The sequence below is a fragment of the Muscardinus avellanarius genome, assembly GCF_963383645.1.
Source record: "Muscardinus avellanarius genome assembly, chromosome: 12".
In the NCBI taxonomy this organism is placed as follows: Eukaryota; Metazoa; Chordata; class Mammalia; order Rodentia; family Gliridae; genus Muscardinus; species Muscardinus avellanarius.
The window spans coordinates 97076565-97099166 of NC_137798.1; the positions used below are offsets into that span (position 1 = coordinate 97076565).

The 22602-nt window shown below is 53.5% G+C and overlaps 1 protein-coding gene across 1 annotated transcript in view; it reads right to left on the bottom strand.

The window, feature by feature from the left end:
• PRIMA1 (proline rich membrane anchor 1) overlaps window positions 1-20687 on the bottom strand; it is a gene marked incomplete at both ends in the record, with an annotated part of 51152 nt that extends 30465 nt beyond the window's left edge. The window contains 2 exons of the mRNA XM_080707810.1: window positions 13629-13764; window positions 20595-20687. Coding sequence (XP_080563936.1) covers window positions 13629-13764; window positions 20595-20687 — 229 coding nt within the window. The remainder of the gene's footprint in view (window positions 1-13628; window positions 13765-20594) is intronic.
• Between the last annotated feature and the right edge of the window lie 1915 nt (window positions 20688-22602).

The window sequence follows — 22602 nt, forward strand, 5'->3', positions numbered from 1 at the left end:
TGGTAAGCTTCAGGAAGGCTTGGGATTCAGGGCCAGCAGACACACCCCTGTGTGCATCCTGGCCATATTTAGAGAAAGAAACAGGATGGAGAGGCAACATAAATCAAGTCTCCATAAACCCGGCTGTGAAGGGAAATGGAACAAGGCCAACGTCTTGGCGTGATCTTGGAGTGGGGTGGTTGCCACAGTGAAGAACCCAACACAGACTCACACAGGCGCTCAGCCTCCTTCCCAGCCCTGTGAAAGGGATTGTCTCGATGCACCAGGCAGCTGGTGGCTCCCTCATAGTGCATCTGGGACTGTCCCCTGTCCTTCCCTGAGTGACTGTCCTGGCCCAGCCCCCTTTCCTGTCACCTGGACAACACTGCACTCCCCCACCGCCCCCACCCCAACCCAGTCACTGACAACAGTTGACTTAAAAAGCAAACTCAAGCCGGGCGTGGTGGCCCACATTTGTAATCCCAGCATTTGGGGGGCTGAGACAGGAGGATATAGTTCGAGGACAGCCTCAGCTACTTAGTGAGGACCTTTGCAAATCAGTGAGACCCTGTTTGAAAATAAAGAATGGAAAATAAGGCTGGGGGTGCAGCTTGGAGGTAGAATGTTCCTGGGTTCCATCCTCAATACCACAAAAAAAGAAAAGAAAAGAAAAGAAAAAGCAAACTCACAATTGTTACTCAGCCATAAACATGAACCAAATAAGGCATCATTTGCAGGAAGATGGATGGAACTAGAGAATATTATGCTAAATGAGATTAACCAACCTCGGAAAGCAAAGATTTGTATTTTTGTCTCGTATTTGCAACCTAGAGAGAGCTTAGGAAACAAGATAGACAGAGAGAGAGAGCGCGCGTGAGAGAGAGTGCTCACATAAAGGAGCAGAGACGCCAGTGGAGCGATGGAGGGGTGGAGGGGAGGGAGGGGGCAGACAGAGACGGAATGAGGGTAAGAGTTTAAATGATGCTATGTAAATAGGTGAAATTAGCAATCCCAGTCTCCATATGTATGTGCGGGGAAGGGAAGCACACCTAGTGCTCTGTGCACGTGCACGCCTATCACTCTATACACGTGCACGCCTATCACTCTATACACGTGCACGCCTAACACTCTAACTTCAGTAAGTTGAACAAAGACAATGCACCAATAAAAGCATGAAAAAAAATCAAACTCATTAGCGTCACTCCCACTGTTAGAATCTCTTTAATGGCTTTCCCAAATACTCTGAAGGAAATCCAGCTCTGTGCCAGGTAATTCTAGTTTACAAGACCCTGATTTGGTAGAAGCCTCCCTTCCTCCGCGACCCCGTTTTGCGTCTCCCTCCCCCTCTGGGATCCTGAACGCTGATGGCTCCTCCCACCCCGACGCCTGTGATGTGCAACTCCATCAGCCTGGAGTGCCGTCCCCGGTTGTCACAGGGCTGTCTCCTTCTTCAAACTTCAGCCAGCTCAAGAGAAACCTTCTCTAGCCACTCTACGAATACAGGGCCCTCTCCATAGTCTCCACTTTGGTCCTAGAAGCACCCCTGCCCCCCTAGGTCCCCAGCTCCCACCACAACACCCGGGCGCGAGCAGGCCTCTTGGACACTCCCAAGATCTCCCACGGGGTGTCTAGCATGGTAGCTCCACTTGGTTCTTGAGAGAAACTCCGAGTTTGGGGCTGGGCGTGCTTTGCTTCTGAGCCTCTTGGTTGTTATTGTATTTCATTTGCCAGCACTGACTTATTTCACATGGAACTCTCACATGAACTGTGGTTCTTACACACACTCTTTGGCTCTCTTCTTGTATCTGCATATTTGACCTCTCTCAGTGGTCAAGCGGGCCTTGGCCCTGGTTCCTGGGAAGGCCTGAGAAGCAGCCAGTCCTGAGCCCTACAGCTGCCACAGGCTTCAGCCCCAATCACAGCATTTAACTGCAGCGATACTGCAGCGACGGACTCTGGGCCTCACCCCGGAGGCCCTACTGTGATAGATGCTCACCTCCCATCCGTGAGTACATCGATTATTCCCCCTTTTAATTATACCAATTCCAGGACATTAACAGGCTGCTTAACGAACAGGACCTGTCACTTTATGGCTGGCTGAGAGATGAAACCAAATGTCTCTGTTGTCCTGGTTCAGCACCGCTCCCCCACCACACTGGGGACTGGCCCGGGGACTGGCTGGGATGCCCCAGCCCTGGAGCAATGGAGGCCCAGCTGTATTCTGCTTCCCACTTGCTCTGTCCTCTCTCCCCCAGGAAACACCCGGCGGAAGGGTGGCTGGCTCCTACCTGCAACCTGGCCCTTCTCACCTTCCCACAGCGCTTGGTCACCGAGGCCATCACGTCTCCCCTGGGTCCCTGCAGCAGGCTCCTGGCTGGTCTCCCTGACCCCCGCAGTCTAGTCCCAATACAGCAGCCAGAGAGAACCCAACAGGAGGACATCAGACAATGCCCCTGGCTCCATGCCCTACCTGGCCCCTGACTTCATGGCCAGTGAAGGAACACTCTCACCTGGGCCAGGGGCCGCCCTGTCTGCCCCTCCACCCCTCATTTCCTACTTGGCTCAGCGCCAGCTGTCCTCTCTAGCTGGGGGTCTCCCCAGGTTCCAGCCTGCTCCGCCATCTCTCCTCCCCTTCTCTTCAGATGGCAGCCTGGCCTCACCGCCCGGCCTCATGCCTTTGACACCCAGCACTTCACTCCCGCTCACAAGCCGTGCAGCTCCAAGGCTTCCTCAGCCCTGGCTTCCTTCTCCAAGGATGCAGCGATGCTCAGGAAATGCTTGAATGGATGAAAGGTTGCCTGTCCCCCATGCTGCCTCCCCGGCCTCACTCCCTGGGGCTCTGCCCCGAACCCCCATCAGTACATATACCCGTGCTGGCATTGACTGTCCCTGGACAACATCTGCGTTGACCCCTTGCCTTTGACCTTTGACATCCCATTCCAGAAAGGCATCTCTCCCTACCTTCTGCCCACGAAACCTCTCCTACCTAGCCCACGTCGCCCATGGCCTTCCGGGGCCCCTGACCAGGGGCCACCCCTTTGCTTCAGCTCTGAGTACCACCTCCCATTCCTCCCCGGCTGCCTGGGTCAGTCGGCTGAGGGAGGAGCAGGGCAGCTGGAAGAAGGACAGAGAAAGGCAGGGGCCTCCATTCTCAGCACTTCCCAGCTCCTCTCCTCCTGTCACTCACCCTGTTTCTCAGGCTCCTCCACTGCCTCCTGGTCCTCAGGAGCCCCACACGCTGCCCTCCCCATCTCTGTGCCCTCCCCAGCGCTCCTCAGCAATGTCTGGTGGCCTCAATGCCATGGCCCCTGCCCCTGCATCCTCAGGGCCAGCCAGACCTCTGTCCTCAGCTCCCGGCCCACCAGCTGATATCACCCTCCACCCTCTGAAGCCCCTTGAAGCCGCAACTCAGCATCTCCGTGGTCACACTTGTCTTCTTAAAGATGCACCCGGCACCATCATCTGGGGTCCTCCTTTCCCCTCCCCCACAGCAGGTGGGCCACTGAGTCCTGAAGGTTCTGGAAGTTCTCCCAGCACTGCCCGGCTGGGTGAGGCTGGGGGGGTCTGAGCGCTGGTCCAGCCTCCTCTCTGCTCTTTGCTGGCAGCTTAGATAGCTGATCTACCTATCTCAGACCCGCCAGAGGATGGGCACTGCCAGAAACTAAGTCCAGACCTCTCTGCCCAGCTCCTACCAGATTCACTTCCCACCACACCCTTGTGCACAAAGCAGGCTCCTGGCCTCCAGGATTTGCCCCTGCCGCTCCCTCTGCCCTCCACGCCAGCCTTCACCTAGAGAATAATTCTCTGGTCTCAGCTCCTCCACACCACTGGTTCATATCAGATACCTCTCCTCTCTTCTCTCTGCTGAACCCTGGAGAATCTGGGTGCTTCGTTCAGCCTGCAATTTCTGCATGTCCTGCCTCCCACGTGAGCAAAAGCAGAACCCCGCGAGCTCTCCCTGTGGGCTCGCTGGGTCTTCTCCATGCGCTGTCCTCAGCCAGTGACCACAACATTAGTGCTTGGCATGCTTGGAGCTCTGTGAACATTTGTTGAATGAATAAATGTTTGTGAGTGATATGCTACTCTTTAAATCTACAAATTAGGTCTCCCCGTTAAAGGGGAGTGCTTCCTTGGCCTTTCTGAGTGGGAGACAGAGGTGTGGGTCCTTGGCTGGAGCCCCAGAAGTTACAAATCTATCTGAGTGTGATGAGGTCAGTCATGGTGGTCACAGCCAAAGGTGACAGCTGGTTGCAGAGGCTGCTGGTGTCCTTCTAGGCTTCTTTGCCCTGGGAAGTGACACTCCTGGCTCCTTGGTATCACAGGTAGAAGGTGGGTGAACTACCCCAGCCCTTCCCAGGTGCAGGCTGAGACCCATTTCCCAGAGTCCCCAGCAGCACTGAGCTCCGGGTGCCAGGGTGGGAACTCCCTTGACACTGCACCAGTGACTGGCTGATGTCCTTTCCCTGTCCCTCCCCCACTGCCCTAGTGGGTGTTTGGGGACCCCTTCTCCACCACTGCCTGCATTTGAGTCCTTTTCTCAATGTCTGTTTGGGAGCATCCCAAACCCAGAGAGGGTCCCAAATGCCCCCAGGCAGTGGCAGGCTCTCAGGACACAGTGGCCCTCTCCCTACCCCTCTCTCCTGCAGAGTTTCTCTTTCCTTTCCTGCTCATTAAACACAAATGTACTCACACACATCAAGCCCATGCTGTCTCTGGGGACAAAAGGTGCATTAACAGCCCCTGTCCTCAGGGGTCATATGAAACAGTACAGACTGGTTGCATGGTCCCAAACACGAGTATGGGATGTGCTGGAGGACTCGTGTAATAACATGGGGGAGCTATGTGCACAGTGGGTCTCCCTGCCTGTGCCCAGAGCCATCCTAACACTGTCGCACGCTCCGCCTGAGCCTCCCCAGCACCCCTCTGAGGAACGAGGCCCACACCGGGGGAAAGCTCTTTTCAAGGCGACGCGGAGCAGCACGCCGCTCAGTTCCACATCGCTCCAGTTTGGGGAACGGAGTGTAGGTCTGGGCTTGTATGATCAGCATCCTGGGAACGATTTGACAGTCGTACGCAAGTGTGTTGTCACCTCAAACTATGTCCTTCCAGACTTTTTTGGTCTCTTTCAATGATCAGTCACTTTAGGGAATCTGAGTCAGCACCCAACACTTCCAACTGTAGCCCCCCTGGTTCCCAGAACAAGGGCTATATCCCCACAACCCCCCCAAAGCCAGCTGAAAGTTCTGCTCCCCCCAAAGTACTCTTCCTAGGTCACTTATTTTAACGTATGTTTTCAAATTTGCTTTAATCTGTAGCATGGCGGGGTAGTGACATAAACATGAACCCGACTGAAGCAGCCAGGAAATGAGAAGCCAGTGAGAAGGTCCATACCTGGGTCCTGTGTTTTCCTCCACGCCGCCTGACAGCGCGCACAGGACCCAGCCACCTGCACAGTCGCAGTGGCTGCCGATTTTAAAGAGCAGTTTTTAAGGAATGACCATCTACTCTTGCTATGAAGGCAGCCTTTCCTCATGGTTAGGTGAAATGAGCCCCTTGCCCAAAGCACCCTGGCCTGAGACGAGGCCGGGCACAACTGCTGTGCTTGGGTGACAGCAGAGGTGAAGAAATGGAGGTCCACAGTCAAAGGACCTGGGTCCGGGTCCCAGGCACTCGCGTGGCGTTGGCCTCGGCAAAGCCACTTGGCTCTTGTGAGCGTGGTGGTCTCAGGGGCAGGCCTGCTGGGGAGGGGGGTGACTGCTGGCTCAGTGACATGATGCTGTTAGCTCGCCTCTGCCTCCTAGGTGCCAGCATCAGGTGGTACCTGATGGAGAAGTGTACTCAAGCTTGATTGATACTGAAGAATCCAACCCTAAAAACATCAGCGGTTAAGACACGCTGGGGGAAGCTGAACTGCTAATAAGCTACTAACCCGTCCTAGCTGCATCCTTCTATTCCATCCCTGAGACCAGAGAGGACCAAGGAGAGGGAGCATCGAGGGAGAGTCCTCAAAACCCACCCGCATCCCTGCTTTCCTTCCTCTAGACAAAACAGCCAGCTGTGGGCTCCATCTGCCCTGCCTTCAAGACAATCCCCAACCCCAAATCACACCAAGGCCCCACAGCCCCGCCAGCCCCTTTCCCTGGCCAGCCCAGCACCACTGCCTCTCCCACCATCAACCCTCGCTGGGAACGCGTGCCCGCCTCCTCACTGGGCTCCCGGCCTCTACTCTTCCCTTCCCCTACAATCGTTCTCCAGCTAGCCTCCAAAGAGGCAGGTCACCCCTGTGCTCAAACCTCTAGAAGCGTCTCATTGTATTTAAGATAAAACATGAACTCCTTCCCGAGACCCGAAGGCCCCATGTGGTCTCCCTCTTGGGCTCACTGCTTCCTGTCCTCCCTCACCCAGGAACCAGCGTCCATGCTGGCCACGCAGGTACCCCAGACATTCCCTGAGCAAGGACCTCGTGCACGCTGTTCCTTCTGGTGAGAACGCTCTTCCCCCTGATCTGCTGACTGTCTATTCCCTCTACTTGACTCTCAGCTTAAGCATCACCTGTCCATGCATCTAAGTGGCCACTCTGTTACCCCTGTTGCATGCCAGGATTTCTGCTATCTTTGTAGCACACGGTTTTACTGCAATTTTTTTTAAGTTTGTTTTCTATCCCACCACCCCACACCCCTTCCTATGTGAGCACACAGTAAACCGCAAGCTTCACATCTGTGAAATAAATACACTCCTGGCTATCTGGGATCATGATGTGTTGAGTGCCGGGTGTGGGGCGTGTACTAAGGAGCTAGGGCAGATCTCAGCATCCATATACATCTACCCCGGGACGCAGGCATTATTTGAGCAATTAATTACATGTTTAAAAGCTGGGATGATTGCCCTAAAGAAACAAGAGAAGCTCAGCGTGTGTGCACATATGTGCATGTGGGTATTGTGGAGGGCACTATGGTTTGAAACATAAGCAAATTCTCTGACACTCCTCCAGCAAGAGGGGGGGATCCAAGTCCCCCGTTGACGATGAGTCAGCTCTGGTCACCTGATTCTAGGGAACAGGATGTGGCAGAAGTGAGGCTGCCTGACTTGCTCAGCCTCATCACCCAAGGCTTCCAGCCGCCTCTCAACCTGGGAAGCCAGCCGCCATGCTGAGAAAGCCCAGGCCACGAGATGGCGACAGGTGCCCGTGTTCCAGGGACACCCCAGCTGGGGACCCAACTGACAGCCAGCGTCGACCACCAGATGAAAGCGAGGAAGCCTTCAAGATGGCCCAGCCCCAGGCCACTAGCTATGAATGCTTGCATGGAGGACTCAGAGCAGGATTGTCCAGGTAGGGCCCAGTCACCCCCCATAATTGAGGGGACAGGCAAATTCCTTTGTGTTATGGTGTTTGGGGTGGTAACCATGTCGTGTCGTGGGTAACCAGAACCATGTGAGCAGAGATCTGCATGGGTTGAGGTCAACTTCTTAAGGAGCAGCCTGGCAGACAGACAGACAGACAGATTCTGACACAGGAAGAAGGGAGGCCTTTAAAGGCAAGCCTCTCCCCTGACACTTACTACGCTGACACTGTGGTGGAGAGAGCGTCCGCGGGGGAAGCAGATGGCCTTCCCTCCTTACCAGCCGGGCAGCCTGGAACGTCACTTACCCTCTCTGAATCTCTGGACTCCCCACAGAAACTGGGAATATGCCACCTAATACAAGGGAGTGTTTGACAATTAAATGAGACGAGGAAAACAGAACTTTTACCAGAGTACTGGCTGCTACATACTGGTTTCTTTCTAGTGTTCTGGGTGACATTTTTAAAGAAGGCATTCTAGTGCGTCCATAGGCCTATTGGTCTATAGAGTTCTCTGTTAAAACCTGGCCCTTGGCACATGGGAGGGAATCAGGTGACTCCACTCTTAGCTCCACCTCTCCGTGTGGCCCTGGGGGACTCAATCTCTCTCCTGATTTTTCCAAGAAGAAAATAAATGAGAAGAGAAAACGCATCCCTGTGCGCTTTGGACTCCTTAGTGAGGCACTGGACACGTGGGCTCCCGTCTCTGTTCTGTTGCTCTTGTGTCCGGCCACATCAGCCTGGGTAGCAGGTGTCATTGACAGGACATGCCTGCTTCTCCTGGAGGCCGGTACACCGCTCCTCCTTGGCCTGGGCTATCGGAGTCACAGGCAGGATGAGAAGCCATGGCTGACATTTACAAAGCAAGCCCAGGCACTCCACTCTGGCAGCAAGCGTGTCTTTCTAGGTTCTGTCCTGTCCACACCTTCTAGAAATATCTTTGCCCGGGGAGATCCAACCTGGCTCTGAGGAACACAAGCCTGGCAAGGGGTGATCTGGGAGGGATGCAAGTGGAACTCTGAGCAAATCTTTTCTGTTCTGTTGAAGACCCGGTGCCCTCAAGGGCCTCAGAGTTCCTGACCCAAGGCTCCTGTCTCAGCAGGGTGCTGGTACCCAGTTTAGGCCACTCCCAGCTGACTGTTGGGAACCTGCTATTGTCACCACTGCCGTCACAGTGCCACTGCGTAGCTGCCACTTACCAAGTGTCAATTCAGTTCCAGGTCTGCACGCTTTACATCAGATCCTCCCGACCATGGACACGCAGCAAGTATGGTTATTAAGCCCATTTTACAGATTCAGAAATCGAAGCTCCAAGCAGCAAAGGACTCCTTGCCCAAATCACACAGATAATGACCCAGGCTGGCCCTGGGTCTAGAGGGCAGGAGGTCCAGGCTCTGAGTTGCCATACTGCATTACCTGTCAAACAGTTTCTGCCAGGGCTGGGCCGGCCTCCCAAGGCCCGTGGCTGTCCCATCTAGGGCACCGGTTCTTAGTACACTCCTATGACCAGTGACATCAGCTTCCCCGGAGAATGTATGAGACTTGCATATGCTCAGGTCCACCCCAGACCTACAGAGTGGGGAATTCTGGGGCAGAGGCCCAGCTACCTGATTAAATACCCTCTTCAGGTATTCCAGTTTGAGAACCCTATCCAGTGCCTCCCTGTGGTCCACAACGTGCAAACGTGTATAATGTGCAGCTGCCCTGGGCAGGCGGCGCCCTGACCTGAGTGTGTAGGTAGTAGGCGGAGCTTGAAAAACAGAAGGGCAGCAAACAGACCTGCTAGCAGTTCAAGAACCTTCTACACCGCACAGACCCATGCTCCTTCCCAGTAGCAGGCAGAGCTGGCAGTGCACAGAGTTCCCACAGAGGACTGAGGACTGAGCTGCCCCGCGCCGGCTTCAGCAAATTCCATATGCAGTTTGGGAAAGCCATGCTCTTGCAGGTGTCGTGGTAAAACAAAATAAAAGTAACAAAAATAAACTTTATTTAAACACCACTTTGATAGCAGAAGGGTGCCCAGGCCTGAGGGTTTTCCCAGGACACAGGACTTAGCGGGCAGGTGCCAAGACCGCCCCTGCAAACAGGGACAAGTCGGTCACTCTGAGCAGCAGGGCAGCAGAGGAATGTAGCTCAGTGTAGAGTGCTTGCCTAGCGTGTGTGAGGCCCTGGCTTCTATCCCCAGTAGCACAAAGAAATAAAAATTGGAATACAGACTCTCATTTAGAGGCCTTGTCAACTGGTGATTGGAAACAAGGAATTTAATTATGTAGAGGTCACAGGGCTGAGGCCATCTCTGGCCAAAGAAAGATTCCTTGATTTGAATGACGAGGGATGTATTTAACCCCTCCGAGACTGAATATCTCCTCTAATGGCACTCGTTATAGTTTGGGTTTGAAATGTCCACCAAAATTCAGGTGTTGAAAACCTGGTCCCCAATGCAGAAAAATTCACAGATAAGGCTTGACTGGCGGTGATGGGTCACTGGGGGCATGGTCTTGGGGGCTTTCTACATCCCTAGTCCCCACCTGTCATTCTCTGCGATGACTGAAAACAGCTCTTCTCCACTACACCCTGCCTCTGCGGTGTCTGCCTTGGAGCTGGCCAACTATGGACTAAACCTCAAACTGTAAGCCAAATAAACCTTTCTTCTTCTAGGTTACAATCGTCAGGTATTTTGATCCTATCAACAGAAAAGCTAACTAAAACAGCACCTTTTTACTCCTGGAGTCTAGCTATACTCACAGGCTGCTTTTTTTTTTTTTTTTTTTTTATCAGAATGACTCCCACAGGGCCATTAGCAGCAATGGACACTCGTCCAGATTTCAAAACTTCTTCTCACCTTCAGGAATCCTCAAGGCAATACCGGAGGATTGTGTATAACTGAAGAACCTATGTTCTAGAAGAAGAAACTGAGACTTGTGTTAACCATGATCAGTCCAAGGATGGACGTGTGGCCCAGGTCGGTCCCATCAAGTCAGTCCCAGGACTTTTCTTGGAAGAGAAAGCTCTTTGTAGGGAGAATACTAACTATAAGGTTTGGTGGAATCTTAGAGTCTGGACGCACAGGGACTGAATCAGCGTGAGAGAAAAGTCAACCCCAGAGAAATCAGAAAGAGAGAGAGAAAGAGACAGAGACGCCATGCCCCCTCTTTTCATCTGGAAGGGCCCTCAGGCCCAAAGCTTAACTCAGTCCTCTCCCCACGTAACTCCCTCTCTTCCCTTCTCTGTGGCCCCGAGCCTGGCTTCAGGCCTCATAGGAGCTCAAAACCCACCTCTGACCACCTGACTCCACGTGGCAGATGAGCCCCAGTCCACCCTCCACATTGTAAAGAAGTTAATCTCTCTGAAACAGACAACGCAAGATCGTGTCGCTTCTTTGCCTACCATGTTTGTGGGTACAACGCTGCCCACTGCGGAGTTTCCTAAAGAGGGGTCCACGTCCCTACTTAACTCAGCAGTTAAGCGAGCTGAGTCTAGATGGTACACAGACCCAGAAATCAAACATGCTGAAGCCTGCTAGAGTTTAGATCTTGAATGTCCTTCACAGGCCCTTGTGAAAGGCTTGGCCCCAGTTCACGGAGCTGCTGGGAGGCGGTGGAACTGTAAGGAGGTGGGCCTATGGGAGGCAGTTAGACACTGGGGGTGCTGGCCCCTTCTTGTCTCTCCCTTTGCTTCCAGGTCACCACAAGGTAAACAGTGTTCTCTGCAATACCTTCCCACCACAATGTACTATGCCACCACCGGTCCAAAGCAATTAGGCCCAGCAACCTCCTGGACCGAAACCTCTGAAACTGAGAGCCAAAATAAACCTTTTCCCTTATTAAGTTGATGACCTCAGGTATTTTGTTACAGTAACAGAACACTGACTAACACAAAGCCTTTAACAGTAAACATGCTCTTTTTTATTCTCTCACAAACTTTCTGATTGCTTTATGGAGAAAATCTCTGCACGGTACTACTAAGGCTTTGGCATTTCTCTACCACTGGATTCTCTCCCTGCTTTAAAAAAAGAGAAGGCCTTAAGCTCAGAACCTTCCACAAAAGGCTAGGATTTAAAACCACTGGCCTGACTCCATTGAATTTATTTATATAGTCACCTTCTACTAAAGCAAGTGATACTAGTTTCTCGTTTGTAGTAGCTTTCTAAAGTTCTCTGTGGACGTTAATTTGTATACACTAAATATGAGTCTATATAAGGAAGAGCATAAGGCCATTAAGAGGTGGTGCTTGGAGATGGTGGTCAGTAGAGAATGACCCACTGGCTGAAACCTGACTTACTCAGCCAGGCTCATGCAGGCCTGAACCCTGGCTATGGCCTTGCTCACCAACACTCCTACTGAATGTGCCAATGGTTGGGAGGTGGGCCTTTAACAGGAACGACTGTCTTTCTCATGAGGCTGGCTTGGTTCTCTCGGGAACAGGTCGGCTACCACAGAGCAGATTACCTCGGCATTTTTGTTCCTCTGCCTTCTGCCCTGCTCGCCTGTCCTTCCACATTTCTTCTCCGCTTCACGACACAGCATGAGGCCCTCCCGATGCTGCTGCTGCTGCTGCTGCTTAGATTTTGTAGCCTTCAGAACCGCGAGCCAATATAATCCTTTCCTGCATAAACTACCCAGTTCCAGATATTCTGTTATAGCAACAGAAAACAAACCCTTCGAAATATGTGACTCCCAGATGGATCTCCTGGGGTCACCACCACGACTATGTCAGTGCTTCCTTCTGCCTGGACAGATTTTCCCCACCACCTCCTTATCAACCTGGAGCAATCCCATTTACCCTTCCAGACCCAGATCAACATTATAATGTTACTGTTTACTGAGCTGTACTTTTGCCTAACTACTGGGGAATTTCCAGTGTCCCTGGCAGGCAATCTCTGTGTTCTCTCTGACCAATCCTTTGTGTGTTGACAGGATGGCTTTTCTTCTAGAATCTTTTCTTGTGGGGCGAAAAAAAAAAAAAAAAGATTCTAGAAGACCCAAATGTCTCTGTATCCCTGTGTCTGGCACAGAGAGGAACTGAAGGACCCAGCCGGGGGATGAGGAGCCATCAGATACAAGCACACTCGGAGTCTAGCGAGCAGAGGAAGAGGAGGAATCCGAGGAAGAGATGGCATGATCTCCAGGACAGGTGCCCCATGCCAGGCCCCACAGCACAAGCCCCAGGCTCCTTTAAGAGAGAGGGGCAAGCCAGCATCCTGGCAGAGAGGGATCCTGCGGAGGCCTGGAGCGGAGGGCCTGGCAGGCCTGGCTTCTCCACTTGAACTTGTATTTGTTATCATGACAATCCCTGAGCTCTGCCCTGGAGAATCTAATTCAGTAGATCTGAAATGGGCTGGGGAAGCTGTGTTTACAAACCAACGATTAAGGTCAATTGCAGCCCACACTTTGAGAAGCATGAGGCCGCAGGGTGCCAGGTAAGGATGGAGACAGATAGGGTTTGGACAGACAAAATGCAGAAGTTTACACAAATTGCCACAGTCCCAAAACATTGCATCACCGAGTGGGTACCAATGGGCTGGAAAACTCCTTACAGAAAGCAAGTCTCATCAAGGTTATTTAAAATCCACCCAGGTGAGCCAATGGAGGTGCGAGATGAGGTGGTGTGAGAGATGACCACAGGCTTTCCCTGGCCAAAATTTGAGTGATCTGTCTCAAACACAGAATCTCCTTTTAAAGACCTTATCAACCAGCGATTGTGAGCAGGGAACTTAACTGCGTCGAGGTCAGGGCTGTGGCCATTTCTGGCTGAAGAAATGCCCCTTTGTTCTAAAGACCAGGCAATCAAATTGCACAGAGATGCAGCCATCCAGAAAGGAGACGTGTCCTGAGGTTTTAGCAGAACTGGGTGTAAATGGCTGAGAGGTGTCTGTGTAGCTTGGCTCCCAGGGTTTTGCTTTGGGTTCTATACTGAGTGTCTCCTTAAGCATAAATTCAAATCGAAAACTGAAACTATGTGTGTGTGGGTGGGGTGTTTAAGACCATACCCAGTGGCTGCCCCCTTTCAAGATCTGGCCTTCGGAACAATCCAGGCCGGGTCACTCATCAAATGGAGATTGACTTTTATCTGATTAACCGATGGAGAGACATCCTTCTCCATCTCGCAGGAGCATTCTGTAGGAAAGGCGTTTTGCAGACTGCAGGGGAAAGTTGGGCCTTGGCTTCCCTCCCGCTCGGCCAGTGGAAAATTACAAAGGAGGCAGGGCTGTCCTCGGCCTCGCTCACCGTTCACCGGATCTTCCTGGGCCCAGGAAAACACAGAGCGTAACCCAGAAAAAAAAAAAAAAAATAAGTGAGCCTTTACCTACCTGGGACAGAGAGGAGTCTGGGAGGCGGCGGGGGTGGGGGTGGTGGGGGAAGTGGGGGTGGGGGCCGGCACTGGCAGATGTGTTGGCAGCTGTCTGTCACCTTGGAGCAGGACTTCTGGGGCTCCCCGTGCGTCACCTGCAGACATGGGCACACCCAAGAGACATAGGAGACAATGAGAAGGGCCTGACCCAGGCCCCTGCCAGGCTGGAACTTGAGATCCCTCCCCAAGACCAAGGCAGGAAGGGCAGAAGCCAGAGGGGCCACGCTATGGGAGGCTGGCCAAGGACCAGCCGGAGACCCTGGGAAGGTGACTTGGCTATAAAGGAGAGAGATCGCTGGTTAAGGTTAACCTGTAGAATTTTTCCCATGGCGAAAACCAGAAAACTAAGGCCCGGATAAAAGTGGCTTCTCCAGGGTGTCCCACCCTGCTAGTGAGATTTGAATTCCTCAAAATCTCAGCCCGATCATGTCTCCCACTGTCTTTGCACCAGCACAAGGCCAAACCCTGGACTTCTCTCCATCCACAGCCCCGGTGGCCTTTCTGTGTCCACTGTGGAGCAAGGTCCCTCCCCTTACACTGTGGAATAAGGTCCCCTTACCTGGCCAGGCCTCTGCTCCGGTGTCTCATATGACCCAGGGAGAGTGGGACATACCCCCCAAATGATCTCCAACCCCCAGCACTCACTGAATGCCTCTCTAGTGCTCGGGGGACCACAAGACTCTGTGTGGGGTGACCACTGATGACCGCTGCTGGCCCTCATGCCCTCCTCTGGTTCCTGGCATCTGTGCCTACTGGTCCTATGGCTGGACAGTCCCCCACCCTGGCCTCTCTTTTGCCCACTGCTCAGCTTGGCTGTTACCTCTTTAGGGAAGCATTACCTCCCGGACCAGTTCCGATTTCCTTCTTATAGCCCCCCTCCCCAGTCTCTTATAGCACTTGTTTCTAGTCTCTGGGGCAGAAATCTCCGTGCAGGTGACCACCTGGTTCCTACTTGTCTTCACCCTGGCACTGTGAACTCTACGAGGGCAAGGTCAGGCATTAGATTCCCTCTCACTATTACAAACCAGCACCCAAGGAAAGGCCTCCCATTCACAGAGATTTGGCAAGTGAATGAATGAATACCAGAGCTGGGACCAGAACCCATGCCTTTTGCATCCTGGCCTGGAGTTGCCCCAGCACCAGTCTCAGTTTCCTCATGTGTCAGCAAATAAGAGTAGCAGGAGGAGGTTGTGGTCCACCGCTGATTCCCAGTCCTGCCGGTTCCCTGGAACACCCTGGGCAGCCTTAACATACACTCCCTCTTAACCATGACTGATTAAGTCAGAAGTTCACAGGTGAAGCTGGGCCTGGGTTTTTGGCTTCAGCTTCCTGGGATTGGGACCGTTGGCTTAGACTGGCTGCCAATTTCCCTCCCTCTGCAGAGGGCTGTTTTAAAGGGAAAAGTTGGTAGTCACCCCTTACCTCAGTAATGGCCATGGGTAATTTCTCTAGCTATCATCTTTGAGACAGTAGAAACCAAAAGCCAAATATTTTTATACCTTTTTTCTTTTTTGAGTACTGAGGATTGAACCCCGGGGTGTTCTATTGTTCTACTTCTAAGCTACACCCTCAACCTTTTTTTTTTTTTTTTTTTTTTGAAACAGTGTTACTAAGTTGCTGAGGGCCTCACTAAATTTCTGAGGCTGGCTTTGAACCTGCAATCCTCTGGGCTCAGCCTCCTAAGTACTGAGATTACAGGCGTGCACCACCATGCTCAGCCTCTTTGCAATTTTATGTGGCCTGCCTTTGCAGGCTGATGCTCCAGGGTCCCTCCCTGCACAGCAGAGAGACAGCGGGGGAGGAACCTCCCACCGCCCAGCAGTGAAGAGGCTGAGGAGGCCTCAGGAGGTGAGCTGATCTGCAGCCTGGACTTAATAACAGAGGCCAACAGGCTCCTGCTCGCACCTCTAGTGTTTTTAGAGGACCACTGACTGCCACTCAGAACCGTGGGAGGCAAGCTTACCTCCCACCGGGGAGAGCCTAGCCTGAGATGGAAGCCTTTTCTCAATTATTTTGGGGACATGATTAACTCCTTGCATTCCCGTTGGGCCCGCCCCCTCTCGGTTGCCACTTCCCAAGCCCCTAAGGGTTGCTGGAAAGCCCCCCACTCCCAGCAGCTGGCCTCTGACCACGTCCCATCAAGTCTACAGGTGCCACAGCCCGAGCAATTACTTTCCAGGCTCCAAGGTACAACCGACACCAGAAAGTTCAAGAGGACCGCATCTGTCTAACTTGGCCTGACACAGGGACCTATTTTAGTGAGCGGATATCAGGGCACAGATGTAGGAAAGTATTGAATGCAATAAATAATGGGCAGGAAAGTCAAGGCCACATTTCAAGGCTGAAGGAAAAGGGAATAAAGGAGTGTGCTCTGTTTTAAAATTCTATGGCTCCTGGTCCCACCGCCCAAGATGGGAACAGGGTACGACTGCTTAACCAACTGTCTTCCTAGCATAGATGGACCATGTCTTGCAGTGTCCTTGCTGAGGGTGGGCCCCACTTGGGCCCCCAGTGGAGTTTCCTGATGCTTTGGTCCAGCACAAGCCTGTGGCTGCACAGTCTCCTTCAGTTGGTTATCCATCCACTGGCCAACTCCTCTTCATCCTTCAGATCCTGCTTTAGCTGAGAGTATGATCAGCTTGGGCACGCCATCCTGAACCCCATGCCCCTGATTTAGAGCTACCTGCCCACAGCTGCTTCTCCATCTTCCAAGCATTTCTCTTTATAGCAATTTTCCTGCCGTTTTGGTAATGTTTGTCTCTGCCTACTAACTTCGGGTCTCTTGGGGGCGGGCAGGGAGGAGAGTCTTTGCCATATTCACCCCAAACAAGCAACCTGACAAGCCCTACTGGGTGTCAGATGTAGGAACATGCTCTTGTTTTTCCACGCAAACAACTAAGGAGGGAGATGTATTAATCACACACAGGTAGGATAAGTGCTTGGCCAAGAGAGTGATGTACCAAAGCCTCCCAAGGCCGAGCGTGGTGGCGCACGCTTGTAATCCCCGCGCTTGGGAGGTGGAGACAGGAGGATCGCGCAGGTTCGAAGCCAGCCACGCTGGCTTGAGAGACCCTGTTTCCAAATAAAAATATAAAAATAGGTCTGGGAGTGTAGCCTGGAGGTAGAAGGGCTTCCAGGAACCCCAGTACCACCACCACCAAAAAAAAAAAAAAAAAAAAAAGCCTCCCAGGGCCCTGTATTCAGTTGATGCTCAATGCAAAGATGTGTAGGAAATGGTCTGTCCACCCGTGAAGAAACACAAGACTATCCTATTCATCCCATTCCCCATCCATGGTTCCCCTGTGGAGTCAGCTGATTGGTGGTGGTGCATCTAGCAGTAGAGAAGAAAGAGAACAAGTGTTGGAAGCTTGTCTTAACATTTGCATTCTAGTTTCCATCTTGGGGCTAGAATTCCGCAGATGCTGTGACTACAGAGAGTGAGCAGAGGCACAGAAGGTGCTGCAGTCCCCTCGGATTGGTGCCTTCACTGGGATTCAATGCTTCATGGATACCGGTCCCAGCATCAGTACCCCCGCCCTCTGGCCAATAAGCACAGCTCTCAGGTCTGGCGGATGCTTCTTTCTGAACAAGTTTTATATCCACTTCCTTCCTCCATTCTGCCTGATACTGCCTTAAACAAGGACCCCATCAGATCTCTGCAGATCTGTACTTGCCTCTCACCGAGGGCTTCCAGATAAGGTAGAGGATGTCCTGTTGAATTTGAATTTCAAGTAAGCAGCAAACCACTTTGTAGGATAAGTATGTCCCCAATACTGAAGAGGATATACTTGTGCTTTAAAAATCCCTGTGGTTTATTTTAAATTCAGATTTAGCTGGATATCCTATATTTTTGCTTGCTAAACTGACCGCCCCACCATCACCAGCCTCTTTGCCCCAGCTTTCTGCCCTTTGCCTTGTTCCCTCCCCACATTCACCCTTCATCCTGGAGCAGGGCTGAGATAGCTCCAGTGCCAATGTGACGTGGTGCCATCTCTTACATTAAACCTACCATGGTCCCTGTGGGCCCCAGGATCAAGTCTAAGCTGCAGGACACCATGTTCTGGCCTGGTGCGTCCCTCCCTGGGTCTTCCAGTACCCGCTTCTCTCCTTCAGCCCCGGTCTGGGCCTCTGCCTGGATGCTCATTTGCATCCTGACTCTTTATCCTTCATGCCTCAGCTGCAGCACCACAGCTGCCGCGCTTCTCCGACTCCTGCACCAGGTCCAAGCTATTTGCTCCTCCTGAGCTCTCTTGCTTGCAATCACTTGTTTAATTATCTCTCAGGACTCTCAATGCCAGAAGGGTACAAAGCTGCTTGCACTTAACAAAAGGCCTGACATACAGTAGGTGCCCAATAAATGCTGCTGACTAAGTAATCAAAGCTATCTTGACCGACCATAGCAGGCTTTGGCCCTGCCTGGGCCTGGGTGAGTGCATCCTTAGCACACAGAAACCCGTGAGGCCAGACCTGAGCCCGTCTCCAGGCGATTGCTCTGGATGGGCAACTACACAGATGATAGCTTCTGGCATCTTTTATGGAGACAGGCCAGCACCGCCGTAACTTGATGAGACACACTCCTGTCACCCCTAATAACTCTGCCAGCTTGTCATCCTCTTCCCTTACCAAAAAAAAAAAAAAAAAAAAAAAAAAAACCACGAAGCATTTGAAGTGAACTTAGAAGCACCCTACATCACAAAAGCACAAAATCGCAATTCCAGACACATTAAAATAAAAAGGGGAAAGGCTACGGAATGCCCCCTCCAGCCCTCTGGCAATTTAAATGTCATCTGACTTTAATGATTAAGTCTCTTATCATCTAGCAGCAGCCAGAGGCTGCAGGCTGATTTCAAGGGAGGAACCTGGGACTTTGGGGACCCCAGGTCTCTTGCCTCATCGATGACCCCATTAATCACAAGACTTTGTCGCGCTGGCTCCAACCTTCCAAATGTTTACCACTCTGGAGGATTCTCCTGGCAAAAAGCTCATGGAAACACAGAGAGCTCTGAGCTCTTCCTCTGTGTTCGAGAAACTCCTCTGACGTGACAGATTTTATTCTCTCCACTTAAAGAGAAACACATGGCCTCCTGCACTCCCAGCTCTCCTCTTCTCTCCCCGTTCCCCTGGACTCAGCTCCTCTGTTGCAAAACCAGAACCATTCATTCCGCGGCCCTTTTCCCTCGGTTTCTCTGACCCTATGATTTGTAAATTAATTTTTCCAGAGCCTCAAGCCAACATTTTGCCCATTCTATTTATCTGGAGGATTCCTTTTCTAATTGATTTTCAGGAAAATTGATTTGAACTCAGTAAGAGAATCTGAAACACACACACACACACACACACACACACACAATTGTTAGTTTAAGTACTGCCTGTGTAAAGGGCACACTGAGCTTCTTTTACAAAATTATTTCTACTTCGAGGGGGGAGAGGGGCGCTGCAGTGGGACTTTATTTAGATGTTGCTAGAATTCTAGTCTGGAGACTAGACGGCAGCCTCACCCCACTCTCCATCCTAGCTGGGAAAAAAAAAAAAAAGTCTTAGGGAAGAAAGAAGACACAATAAACAGAACTACCAAGTGAGAACTTCACCTCTGAGGTTCAGTTAAAAGTTGAACAAAGAAAACTCGTCCCAAAAGGAAGGAACTCCTCCCAAACCACCCAAGTGTGTAGAAGAGAGGAAATCCTGCGGACACCCAACTGAGTTTACTGACTGCTGTCTGTTTCACACATTCAGCGGAAGAAGTCAGTTCCCAAAGGAAAACCATCCTGAGGCAGAGGGAAGCTCCAGAGAAAAGGGGGCAGCCGACCAGCCTGGCGCTGGGGTGGGGATCCCCCAGGCCACCATCCAATCAGGGCTGGCTGAACTGGTTCCCAGCAGGTTCTCATTATTGGTCCATTATCCTAATTCAGGGCGGTCATCTAACAGTCCCTGATCCCCAAAGCACCACCAGGAGAACATGGACTGCAACTACCTGAGTGGGTCCCTCAGTGCCCCCAAAGAGTAAAGTTTCTAGCAGCTAAAAACAATGCAAACTCCATGGTGATGGACAGAGACCTCACAGGCCAGAGAGAAGAGCAGCATCACGGTTACTTATTTCCATGGCAGCAGCAGCTACATTTGGTGCTTATTATGGTCCAGGCACTGCACTAAGTACCTGTCCTTGCTTTATCTTGTCAGGTACTCATACTAACTAATACCGTCAGGAAGAGGAAAAAGAGCCAGAGAGGGTACATAGGTTGCCCAACGTCCTCTGGCCGGTAGGAAGCAGAGCTGGGGCCCCAAACTCAAAGCTGACACCAACATCCATCTCTGACTCTGCTGCACCACTAATCGCGCTTGTTCTGTGGAGTACTCGGGACCATCCATTTAACCACCTCTCTGGCCTGAGAGGTAACTCCAGTTGATGGCTGCCTGGCCTCTCCCTGGAGTCTGGGAGATCCAGGGGGAGCGGTCCTGAAGGATGGACAGGTCCTTCTTAGATTCAGTGCAAGTGGCCACATGCATGATCTGTTCACAACCCCATCTCCTCTACCTACAAGAAACTCCACCACCACGCCCTTGTTGAAGACCAGCTCAGGACGGCAAATATGAAGTGTAGCAGTGGTTTGGGGTAGGAAATAAAGAGCAGTCTTGAGATTGTTTTTCTCCTAAAGTTTGTTTTTCCCCCCACATTTCTGTGATAGAATGTTATAAACAGAAGCGCACCCCTAAGCCTGTTTCTATGCCTCAGCCCTGTCCTACGGGCCTTAGACTGCATCTGAAACCTCTTTCTGGAGTTTATCTTTTCAGGGTCAGAGTATGGGGGATCCTCTCAGTTATTTTCCTTAACTCTCCCCGGGACCAATCGGGGGACCAATCGGTGGGGAATGAAGTGCCACCTCCCTCCTCCGTCGGAGGCCTCCCAGCCCGCTCCTCCTGGGCTCACCTGCACGAAGCCCCAGAGTGGGTGGAGAGCGCAGTGCAGCAGCAAGGAGGGCCAGCAGCAGCCAGGGCGCAGCACCAGGTCGCGGAGAAGCATCTCGGCCCGCGGCGCCCACGGCTGGGGCGAACTGTCAGGGAGGAAGGCTCGGGTCAGGTTGACTCGGGCGGGCCGGCGGGCACCGTCGTCGCCGCCACGCACCAGCCGGCACGCGCAGCAGCCCCGGTCTGGTGGGCACTCCCCGCACTCTGGGGCACCTTTGTAAACCTTCACTTCGGCTTGCACACTCCCCGAGAATCTTCCTGCATCCCAGAACTCACAGGGTGTGCCTGGCGCACACCCCCAGAACACTGCGTGCACATCTTGGCCCCCGCGCACTCCTCCAGAAAACAGCCAACTTATTAAACCCCAGGCGCCCCCAGAAATGGCCCTGCACAACTCCACTCTCTAGGAGCACGCCGCACCCCCGATGGGAACCGCTCGCTCCCCGCGCGCTCACGGGAGCGGCCGTGCACACCCACTGACCCCCTGCGCACCCGCTGACCCTCCCTTGCAGCACCACCGAATCCCTGGCTGTGTGCACCCTCTCTGCCCCCCCGGGCTCACTGCGCACACCGCGCCGTACACATGCACCTGCGTGCGCACCCCCGCTCGCACCCCGCGTCCCGAGCCCCAGCTCTGGGGCGTGGGTTTCCCCGCACGCCTCCGTCTCCGCCCGCACCCCTCAGGAGCCCCAAGACACCTTGCCTAGCGGAGCCCCCACCGATCCTCAGCGCGGAGAAGCGAGATGAGCGCTACACCAGCAGCTCTGTTCCCCAGCTGCCGGACGGCCCCCATTTAAAGCCGGCCGCCTGCCCGGTCCCCCGCCCTCTAGGCGGGGCCTGCGTCCTCACCCTGGCGGCCGCGCGGGCACCGGGCACCGGGGGCCTCACATGCCGAGGAGCGGCGCGGGGCACTGGAGCAAAAGTTTGCGCGCCGCTTGGGCCTCCGGGGCTGCAGAGCCGCCCCCGGCGCGGGGCGCGGCGGCTCCGGGCTGCGCCTGGCCGCGCGGGGCGGTACCCGGCGCCCAGACCCCGGGCGGGCAGCGAGGCGGAGGGCGGAGAAAGTCTCCTCCAGGCCGCCCGGAGCCGCCCGCGAGCCCCCCCGCGGCCGCCGCCTCCCGGCGCAGCCGTCCCCGCCCTTCCCTTCGCGGTGGCGCCGCGCGGCTGCCCTGCGCGCGAGCTGTCCGAGCTGTCCGAGCTCCCCGCGCCTTCTGCCGGCCCAGAGCGCCGGCTCGGACCGCAGGGCCGCGGCTGGAGGCGAAATAAATAATGCACGAACAAGGAAAACAGACGTGAGCGGAGCCAGAGCCTCGCCCGCCTCCCGCCCGGGCTGCGCTCCCGCCCGCGCTCGCCGCCGCCGCCGCCGCCGCTGCAGTGATGCCTCGTCTCCATCTAGCGAGGCTATTGTGTACTGGGCGCTTAATAATTTATTTATTCACCCTGGAGGTCCAGGAGTCCCGGCTCCGGGGAATCTCGGCCCTTGCTTGCCCTTCTCGGAAGCATATCCCGAGGCTGCCGGGAGGTGGCAAAGGTTGACAGGGGGAGCCCCCCTCTCCTGCTCCACCCTTGAGGACCCGGTCCACGCAGGCTCTGCTGAGCGCCGGGGCTGGAAGATGCAGGCCGTCCCTCCCGAGGCCACGTTCCCTGGCCTTTCTCCCCTTGCAGTCGGGCCCCAAGACCACTGCGCTGCGTGGATGGAAGAGTTGCGGCAGCCCAGCGGATACCTCTCCGCACCTGCTTTTCCTCGTCCATCCGCAAACTCCTGTTTGCGGCAAGATTATCAACAAGTCGGTTCTGCAGGAAGGAGCTGGGCTGTGTCTCCTTCGAACTAGCTGTTCCTAGGCTCTCTGGCAGCGGCACGACACCCCGCCTGCGCTCTGCTCTGGAGTGCTAGCACTTTAATTGGTTTTGGGAGGTGCTTTCAGTAAGTACCCCACTCCTCAGGCGTGGACAAGCCTGTTGTTAGGTAGCGG